The sequence below is a fragment of the Bombus impatiens genome, unplaced genomic scaffold, assembly GCF_000188095.3.
Source record: "Bombus impatiens unplaced genomic scaffold, BIMP_2.2 scf_0664, whole genome shotgun sequence".
Taxonomy (NCBI): Eukaryota; Metazoa; Arthropoda; class Insecta; order Hymenoptera; family Apidae; genus Bombus; species Bombus impatiens.
This window is the reverse complement of record NT_177083.1, coordinates 395,570-406,738: the sequence shown is the minus strand read 5'-3', so window position 1 is coordinate 406,738 and position 11,169 is coordinate 395,570. Positions and strand designations below refer to the sequence as shown.

Genomic DNA, 11,169 nt, shown 5'->3' with positions numbered 1-11,169 from the left:
TTTCTCTCTCTCTCTTTCTCTTGTATCAACAGTTTGTATCAATACCATGAACAAACGATTCAACGAACAGTGTTTAAACTTATTGTCCCTTTGTAAATTGTGTTCGCGACGTTGTAACTCTTAAAAGCTATTATGAAGAGAAATTTCACCGTGCGTGAATTTTTATTCTTATATTGTCAGGCTTTATTTTACTTTTATCGTGCAATAATGCCATTGTAATACTATTTGTAATCACTAGGCTGCGTATATTTATGGAAATGTTTATTTCTGCAAGTATCGCTAAAAACATAGAACCGAAACGGAAATTTGTTTCGCCTACCATCATTACGATCATTATCTTGGATATCTTAGACATATTGTACGGTGGTATCAACCACCAACAATGACGGTACAATCGGCGATAAGGTGACACTACGTGAAGAAACCTAGCGAAAATACAGAATAAGATGCTTTCATACGTCGCTTCGTTTGTTGAGAAAATTAAGCTTGTACATTCGTCGGACATACTTAAATAAAATAGGTCGAAGGTACGTAATAAAAGTTTTTTCGCTTTGTTTTCAAGAACGATAAATTAGTAAATTTATCGCGCGCCTGTACCAGGCTAATTCTTCGCTAAGTATGTTCAAACTTTATCTTCTTGAAAGGGAAAATTTTATTTCGCGTGTGCAACAACCTGCTGCTAATTGTCCACTCATACTTAGTCGGTAATTAACCAAGTTTAACTCGACAAATTTTCAAACCAATTAGTTTCTTTCTCGATTTTCTTGAACACGCGTCAACGATCTTTATTCTGCATTTTCGACTTGCTGTTTCACGTAGAATCGACCAATAGCAGACTGCGTCATAGTTTCTAAAACACCGTATATACTTTGGTACATTATATGGATTTTCGCATTTTTAGATGTCCCATAAACGCATAAAAACCCGCGACCCAATGATTACTGTAAAACATTTGATTTCGTTTGTTCGATTTCATTAATCTTTAATGTTGAAAAACGTATAGAGACAAACCTTCATCCATGACAGCCTTTAAGAGCGCAATATTCACCGAGATTAATACGAAAAATTTGTCGATCGGCGAACGTTTCCATAATCGATAAACTATGGTTCTAGTAACGATACAAACTTGCATGCCTGGGAAATTTTTTACATGCTTCCGTTTAAACATCGATTTCTTCCGTTCCTTTGTTCGGGACGTACATATACGCGTAAAAACAAGAATTGGCGATAGAACCGCGCGCAAAACTATTTCGGTAAGACGAGAATGATAATCGACAGGAACATGAATATCTTTTATCATCGCCAACGCCGAAAAATACTACAAGATGATGTTTATATCGAAATCGATATCCTCGTCAGTGATTTTCAGTTAGTCTACAGGGTGGTCGATTTTAATTTACAAGTTTATTTGGGAAAGTACGCTGGGTTGAATGGAAAATTTCAGCAACTTTATCATATAGTACATGGCGCAATCTTAATGGACAGGTTGTAAATAAAATGAATTTTTAACTTGTCGATAGATAAATAAATTTTATGGAAGGTAAGATATGCAATTTTGTTTAAACATTTGTAAACAAGCAATTGTAAATTTTGAAATAATATTATATTTAAGACGACGAATACGACTCTTTATCTTTGTTTTTCCCTTACTCGAAAGAACGAAGGTAGAATCTTTTTCACTGAAATAACAGATTCATATAACGCATACGTAATGTATGTATATATGACTGATTTCGTGAAATACAGGTATTCTCGATGTGTTGAATTCTATTTTACAAATCTGCAAATCCTTGAAAATCCATTTTATCCTTTTCAACGCAGCTTACTTTCCGCAATAACTTCATTTATATGGTAAGATAAATCATCCTGTATGAGACGAATGATAGATTGCGCAATCGTTTGGCGAAAGCTACGATTATTAAGTGCTCTTCTATCCTTTCGCTTATAATTAATCAATTCAACAAAATTTTAAGAAATTTTGCAGCATATCCGGTTTAAATTCGCGAAACGAGGTATTTTTCTAATTCTTAAAAAAAAAAAAATAATCTTATATAAACGATTTTATAATAATGCAATTTTTTTGCAAGCTTTGCAATTAGCCGCAGTAATTTCGAAATGTCGTTATATAATATTTTCTGTAATTTATTAATTATTCATTAATTTTTCTTTTAGCTTCATTTCTAAGCTATTATAAGTATTCTTTTGAATTTACCAAAACTTTTACCCATGTAATAGGAATAAATGTATAAAGAAACAGTCTTCTTTAAATTCATTCTACAACCAAAATTTTAGATATAAATCACGTTTTGCATATCGAATTTTGATAAAAAATATATATAGGAAAGGAAAACAAAAATAACTAATTTTTACACGTAAGAATGTAAAAAGCATTATGTGACACACGATTAAGCTGGATATGCTGCAGAACTCTTATACAAATAGTACAATTGAACATTCAACTATTAATTATAACAAGGAAAATTTCTTCATTTAGCGATAACGATTACTGAAAAATTTACAACGTACGTATGTAGTTATCTCATCAGATTTCAACGATAACAAAACATTTCTATTGATTTTCTTTTAATTGTGCTATGTCTTAAATAATATTTTCGAAGGATTATAAATTTCACGTGAGGATATTATATTTTATTTAAGAGAAAAATAATTATTTCGAATATATAATCGCAAAATCGCAAATCTTCAAGAAGAAATTTTCTCCTTCAAGAGCAATATATTTGTTGTAATTCAGTATTTGACTAAACATAAATTTGAAATATTCGTATAAAATGAGTCCTTCAAATTCTAATTGTTCTGTTCATATTTCAGTTATATACCTTGTTTCTAACAAAACGTCACATTTACTTTTCTTTCAATTTCAGTTTGATTTTATTCGAACGATTGGACTACTTTTGAGCGTATGCTTGAAAACGTCGTCAAACTTATTGACTATTATTTATACGTAAAACATAACAATATGATCATCGATTAATTATTGATAAAACACGACGACCTTTCGTAATACTTATACATACTTCAATCCCCCCCAAAAAAGAATAAATGTAAATAGAATTTCGATAAGCACCTCACGAACGATACATTAATACACGTATAGCGACAATATTATCGAATATTCTTTAATTATTTGACCCTTTATGTATAAACAATGTAATAAAAATGATTTAATAAGAAGGAAATATAGCAGTTTATGTAATGAGATTTGCTTGTATACCAAATATGGTTTGAGAATTAAATTGTATTATTTTCGTTACTTATAGATGAAGTCATCTTGGATGAAAAAAATAGTATATTTTTACTAAAATATCATAAAATGTTAATCATACAAACAAATATACTAAATGCAATTTATAGGAATACAATGTAATAAATGCAAAATAAAATATGAAGAGCAAACTGTTTTACATATTTCTTTCAAGCATATAAAATTTTAATTTCTTAAGTATTATACAACAATATAATAATTCTATCAACAAAATTATAAATTTTAGTTCCAAAGCTTTAATTATACCAACTTCTTTGCATACATATCAAAGATAAAAGAAGAAATTATGATAAGAATAAACATTGTATCACTTCAGAAAGCAAATGAAACATAAAGGATTAAATAATATGTCAATCTGGAAAGACATACATACATATATGTATATGATATATATGTATATAAGTAGTATAGTACTGCTAGTATTTTAACAAAGAGAAACAATATGTCTGGTTTTTAACGTTTTATAGAGTAACTACATTTCATTGACTATTCAAACAGCGATTATAATTTTTTCAATATAATTACATTTTAACTTATAACAGAAACATGACTTTAATTGAAAAGCTTAATTTCAATTCGTTAATGTCTCTGCAGTACCATACTCTTAAATCTAATTGAGAAAGCTTGTCGTAAATAGAATTCTGGAATGTTGAAGCAGCATTGTAACATACCACTTACGTTATGCTGGATATATTGTTTAGGAAGTATTATCCCAGACCATGGTCCTCGAAGAAACCTTGTGGAGTTTCCTCCTGAAACATATGAATAGTATTATTACATTAAAGATCCATACAAAAAGTACATCTACGGATATGAAGAGGGATCAATTTCTTTGATGCTGCATATTATCATATAATGCAAATATACATAATGAAAATATATAAACAAACACGTACCTAGTTTGTAATTAAGTAATCTCCTTGATGCAGCTTCAAATGGTGAACTGAACCCTTTTCATATAACTGAGTATATACTTGTATGGATACACAAAGCTGCACAAAGCACATGTTCATTTATTGCTTCGTTTAAAATGCTTAAGCATCAATCAAAGAAATATCTGTATTGCATGCTGTATACAGAATGTCTCTGTATTTATAATTAAGTGTAGATATTGTAAACTTGACGAAGTTTAACGAAAATTCTTTCTACCAAAGAGTGAGTAAATAAAAATTCTAATATCTTTATTTTATGTATAAATAAATCAAGATATATCTTATTAAAATCTGAAAGGGTAAATACAGTAGCAATAAATACATAAATGGGTTAATTACATGGAAAAGGTAGTATATAATTTTGTATACAATTGTGTAAAAATTTCTTTGTATACATTTATTATGGGTATTATTATATACTGTGTTAAAGTTATAATATTAAAAATTGACACTGTTTATGTATATACACATGTACACATATAAAAGTGATACCTTCAAACATTCACCTCTAATTAGATACTGAAATAAATACTTTTATGAAGACAAATATAATACTATATAACATGTCACAGAAAAAATCCTTATGCATTAAAAAATGATGTATACATTATCTAAACACTTTTTTTCTATTTACACATAAAGAAATAATAATTTCTCAAATGTGCATTACTTTATTGCCATAGTATGAAGCTAATTTTATTACCTGCTCAATAATAAAATGAAAAGCAATTTCGTAATTAAGATGAATCTCTATAATGTATATATATAGTTTTCTATGATGTATATATATATATTATACACATGAACTACATGAATATTACTATTAAATCTATCTGTGTCGCCTATAAAAAATATACTAATGTTCAAATACTAAATTTGTAAGGGTTGTCAATGATAAAAAATTGATGCTCAATAACTATAGAAAAAGTAGAGATGTATGATGGCATCATGCAGCGGATGAGTCTGCTCCGGATCTTGATTCATGTGGGCTGACAGATTGGCCATGGAGGGCATGCAAGAACGCAGCACCTACAAAAGCCCTATCTCCCGCAGGGCACCTTCCACAGCTTCATCCTTCCACAAACAAACAAATATTCTAACTAATCTTTAGTGTATTTCTAGATATGTCCTTAGTAATGGAACAATAATCTTGAGCTAAATCTTAGTAATAAATTTTATCTTACAAAATATATATAGTAAGAGTAATATAGTATCAAAATAAAAATAAATTTTATCTTACATGATATTTTACAAAGAATAAAATATGTTATAAAATATTCTGAAAACCAAAGAACAAATTGAAATTTCTTAATCAGAACACTTTATTATCTCACTTTAATTAGTACCTAAATGAAATAAAATCGGCAAAACTAACAATAAATGGCATGTTGATAAACTAAACATGCATTTTGATACTATGTATTTACTGCAACTTTCGTACTTATTATTTTTTGTTTTTGATTCAATATGGTGTTAGGATTGTTCTCTTCTAGTATAATTAAAATACGAAACCTTCTCAATTAAACACTAATTTCTTAAAATTATAAACTCACTATTATATTTTATGATATTATTAATATAGAAATTTGAACTGAAGATTTAAATATGATATCCCAATTCTAAAAATTCCATAATACAATTAAGCTACTACGTAAAAAATTTGGTAACATTATCACAAAAGTTTCTGTTAATACATCACAAAATATAACATTTACTTTGTGTAACAGACATTCCAAATTGTATTCTAAATTAAAAATAAATCATATAATAATGCTAGAATCTAACATATCCTTTACATATGTAAAAATAAAACTATAACATAATACAAAATGTTGTTAAAAATGTCATCTATCACTGACGCTAAACTGTTTAACATTTAAACAAAACATAATTAAGAAAAATTACCTTATATGAACCAGTGCCTACGAATAAATAATATCCATTGATGTTTTCATTATTCTTATGGTATAGTATCTTATTGAAATAAAATAAACAAATGTTATAAATCTATAAGACGGAAATCTAAAAAAATAACGAACATACAAGCATACTTCCGCAATGTAGGAACTTATCATGAATACCATTTAAGACATCATGTGTATCACAATCAATATCATTACATAAAATCATTAACATAATTGACCATGATTGATATTTATTACAATTTAGAAATATATACATACATTTCAATAACTACTTATGGACAACAGCATTTCCATAGCATCATACCCTTTAAGGTAAAGCAACTCTTTTTATAAGTTATAAACAATTAAATTACGCTATCACTTTTATCAAAATAAAAAGAATAAACTCAATATTATTTAGCAATATTTATTTTGGTTATCATTATATTACTCAATGCATGCATAGTATCAAAATAAAAATAATAAAATACCAAATTTTTATGCAAGAAAATATTAATATTTGGAAGGTTACCTTAAACAAATATAAATAAAACAATTTAAATATAAAATTTAGTGGAATTCTACTAATTCATATTATTTTTTGTAGCTTTTTTTATGATAAAAATACGTTTTAGAATAATGATATGTAATATAATCATTTTTATTACGAGTTATGTCATATGATTTATATTACGTTAGACAAAACCTGCTATAGACTAGAAACAATGATTTTAAAAAGGGAAGAAGAGGACTTTTTGTACACACGAAGGAAATCTTCGAAATTTCATGGAATACAAACTATTCGACTTATCGATCTAAAAATGTTAATTTTTTGTAAAAAATTTCGGCTTTGATGCTTTGTGTTTTACTACTGCGATATTTTAAAGATTTGGCACTTAATGTCTTAATAATAAGATATTTTTCTATTATTCTGGTTCAAGATAAAAACTTTTATTGTACACATTTACCAAATTTTAAATCAAACCATCTATTCACTTATTCAGTTTTTGCGAAATCATACAAAAAAAAAAAAATAAATGTAAAATAGTGAAAATCAATAAAATTAATGTTCTGACCATTGAATGCATTGGTCATTTCAATATTTGTATTATTTATTATATAGCAAAAATGTTCAAACGTTGATGTTCAATGAGAAGAGGATAAAGCTTTTTTAAAATCATTCAAATGGAAATTTTCATTATTTTCCTTGTAAGAACAATTTTTTTTATGAAAAATACCAAATAGTATCCAAAACTTTATTGCAAAAATTACGATGTAAAGTTAATAATAAATGTTTATAATACCATCATTTTTACAAATTTTAAAGAAATACTTTAGGAATATAGTTTTGAAATCCCAAAACGTAAGATATACAGGAAAGAATTAAATTGAAATTGAACTTGGAAGTTCAATCCCATTAAATTTACCTTAATACACGAATTCATCCTTTATCAATGTTAAAAATCGTATTTCTTAAAAAATTTTAATTCCCTTTCTATTTCTAATAACATTATTTAAAAATATCTTTAATTTATTTTATATATTAGTTAAATACTAATTAATCTTTGTTGTACAAATATTATGAAGTTATATTCTTCTATATATGATACTTTAAATATTTTTATGTAATTTATATACAGTGTTATAAATTTCATTTCAGGAAGTATGTTACATAATATATATATATTTATTTTTGCTTCATAAACTAGAGATCTGTTGTATATATAAAAATATTATTGATTGTATGAATTTTTAATTACTAGGTTAAGATAGTTTTTATCTTTTTGTTCTAGCATAAATAAAACAATATATTCTCTGAAATACATTTAAAGTAACGAAATACTAATACACCTAAAAGTGTTTATACATGTATATATATATTTTCTGTTATTTTTATACTGTTATTCCCATAATCATAAAATATAATAATTTTAAACGTGCACATTTAAACTACATTATTTAAAAATATTTCGAATGTAACTAAATTTCCAATCTACATTTTTCATGTTTAAAGCAGCAATTATGTTTCTGTATTTGCAACATGCCAAATAAAAAGCTAAATATTTTTTTCTAAATGTGTACTAAATTTTTAAAACTTTAAGACAGAAAAATAACTTTGTTATAGTGATATTATGTCTTATTAATATTTTAATAGAAAATACTATAAGTTAATTATATTAGAAATAATTACAAAATATTTAATAATTTTATAATATTTACTTGCATAATGCAGATTTATTCTCATACAAATAGCTAACTATTTTTTTTTTAATGTAGTACTACTGATTTGCTTCAGTCTAAAAGGTACTATTTTATATAAAGGAACATTTGAACCAGAAACAATATATTATCATTAATTTTGTAAATTATGTCATATTACACAATGTTCTATGACAACATTTGATATTAAAATATGGCAACGGTTCTTTATATGTTTAACTTTATCACTATAGATATGCTGTTGCGTACATTATGAATAAAAATTCACAACATGTGTAAGCCCACTTACATTAAAGAGAGAATAAGCGTATAAGCATTCTATGCACACAGCATTAGCTACAAAAAAAATATAAAGTTACAATACTTTTAAATACAAAATATATCTATATTCATCTATGCATAATATTTTACTTAATATTATTGAAAAAAATAAGCAGACATTTTTTATGCTTTCCTGATTATACAATATATATAACTAGGATTATTTTATGACACATTATATTGAAAAGAAATGAATCACATTCATGATTCATAATAGTATAGAGTATTCTTCATGATTGCATGTACATATTAATAATATGTATAATATGGATTTTTCGAACTAAACATATATCAATAATTACATACAACACACCTCAAACATTAATAAAAATTTTAAGTATTTCATAACAGACTACATAAAAGAATAGAACTATTTTCAGATTGCAAAGATATATAATATATGTAGCACATAAAACATATGGAAATGTGAAAAAATATCAAATAAAAAAAAACAACACATGAATATTTAAAATTAAAAAATTACATTCCATCATGCAATTTAGATATTACACTGTTAATAAACATTAAAATATCATTATAACCCAGTTTCTCCAGACAGTAAAATAATGCAGTAATTACTTTCACATAAGAAGATTTCATTGATTTAGATTTTTCCCATCTATATGTTCTTATTTTGAATATTCTGTTAAGTATTAATAATAATTGTTTACTACGCTATGTACATTTAAAGTTAAATGTAAATTTTTTCTTATATGTAAATATTAATATGTAATCTTTACATATAAAAAAGGAACTGTATATATATATATATATATATATATATAATAAAGTATTATTACGAGTTGAGCTTATATATCATCACATTATTTTACCCAGAATAAACAGGCTACAAACATGCTCCACATATATATCAGCCAAGAGGTTTTAATACTTTTTATATGTACCTCTTAATCAGTGTGAAATTTGATTATTTTAATAAGAATGTTACACACCAACTATTGATGGTTAAATATATTGCAAGAGTCGTTTTAACGAATCTTCAAATATTAAAATACTAATATATAGTTATGAGAATATAACAAAAATTGCAAAATATTATTAATTTTCTTAAAGAAGAAAATCAATGAAATAAAAAAAATGTGTAGGTCAAAATGACTCTGTAATATTACTAGAAAGTAACAGAAGAAAATTATAATATCGTTAAAAAGGACAAGTCACAACTCAATGGGTACATCCCCATAACTAACCTCCTGTAGTAAATCCTGAGCTGCAATGGCTTTTAAAACATTTTTTTTGCTAGTCTCTTGAATTTCACCACCAACCAATAATTCGTCTAAGATGAAATATGCTTTTTCAAAGTTGAAAATTATATCTAGTTCACAAACCTAGTAACATATTTAAAATGATATTAAAGTTTTAATCTCCTCGCCTGCATAAAATAAAATAAAAATAGATATCATTTTAACTACAAATTTCTGTATTAAAATACAATATAATGTTTATATTAATACTTTTGTAGACAATATTAATAAATATATTATATACAGAAAAGTGTAATAATGAATTTTAAGTAAATATGTATTCCAAAAATTACATTTAAATATATCTTATTATGAAAAAATACAATTAAGTTCATACTCACACTTCCAAAGTATTTATCCAATAGTTCGACATAACGATGTATAATTTCTAATGTTAATAATTCATTATCATTTTGTTCTATTGCACAACAAAAATACAAACTGGCATATCTGAAAAACAAATAAAATATGAAAATAATTTGCTGTTCAAATGCTATCGATGAACAGAGTAAAATTTTCATTTACTTCAACAAAAACTTGTTATTCTTGAAAAACATAATGTAATTGTGATATACCTTTTATAGACAACCTTAACATCCTTCCATTCTAAGAAACTTGACATTTTTGGTTTTCGTGCTAATATTGTAGTAATTAATTCTCGAGTAATCTTTTTCTTCAATTTATCAGGATGGGCCACATACCACTTTTGTAAACGCAATTTTCCTTGACGACTGAATAATAACATAAATTGCATCTAAAAGATTTAACCATTTATATGTATGCATATATATATATATATATATATATATATATATTTTAAAAATTATCTAAGATACCATTAATAAGTTTTGTTTAGTTCTCCTCGTGTAAGGATAAAAATAATAATAACTATTTACCATTTTGAAATAAGTCCGCTTTTTAACAAAACAATTCCAAAAGAATTCACAGCACTTTTCGATAAATCACAATACAAAGTCTACTCCAATTTCCAATTTTGGTATGTGTAATTCGTGCACATTTAATCCCAGGTTTTTACTAGATGGCGCTGATATGAACGAAGGAAATACGTCATAGTCATGTGTAATTTGAATTTGTCAAGGAAGAAAATATTTATTACAAAACTATGCAAAATATCATATAGAAGAGATAACGTATATTAAAACCATATTGATATAAATAAAGCAAGAAATAATACGTACAAATTAGTAGTGAAGTAACTAGAAGTGATTTTAATATTATAGTACAAA

At 25.7% G+C, this 11,169-nt stretch overlaps 1 protein-coding gene across 4 annotated transcripts; it reads right to left on the bottom strand.

Moving 5' to 3' along the window:
- Nucleotides 1-202: 202 nt before the first annotated feature.
- On the bottom strand, nt 203-11,019 carry LOC100749537 (AP-1 complex subunit sigma-2). Of its 4 annotated transcripts, none has more exons than XM_012389749.3 (6): nt 10,819-11,019; nt 10,498-10,676; nt 10,264-10,372; nt 9,869-10,006; nt 4,180-4,275; nt 203-4,035 (listed from the first exon to the last, which is right to left on the bottom strand). In XM_012389749.3, exons 1-5 carry the CDS (start codon nt 10,819-10,821, stop codon nt 4,180-4,182), a joined length of 525 nt encoding a protein of 174 aa, XP_012245172.1. In that variant the 5' UTR covers nt 10,822-11,019; the 3' UTR covers nt 203-4,035. The 4 variants fall into 4 exon arrangements, with proteins under 4 accessions (XP_012245172.1, XP_003492210.1, XP_033178633.1 ...); XM_033322742.1 differs by lacking the exons at nt 203-4,035; nt 4,180-4,275 and adding exons at nt 5,079-5,289; nt 8,629-8,675 and having other exon boundaries at nt 10,819-11,014; XM_003492162.4 differs by lacking the exon at nt 4,180-4,275 and having other exon boundaries at nt 10,819-11,008.
- Nucleotides 11,020-11,169: the final 150 nt, after the last annotated feature.

Excerpts from the sequence above, each read along its gene's own strand:
- LOC100749537 (XM_012389749.3), bottom strand. Across the intron at positions 10,373-10,497 it reads GTTAAGGTTGTCTATAAAAG|ATATGCCAGTTTGTATTTTT; the intron begins GTATATCACAAT and ends TTTGTTTTTCAG. Across the intron at positions 4,276-9,868 it reads CTCAGGATTTACTACAGGAG|CTTTGTGTATCCATACAAGT; the intron begins GTTAGTTATGGG and ends TGCTTTGTGCAG.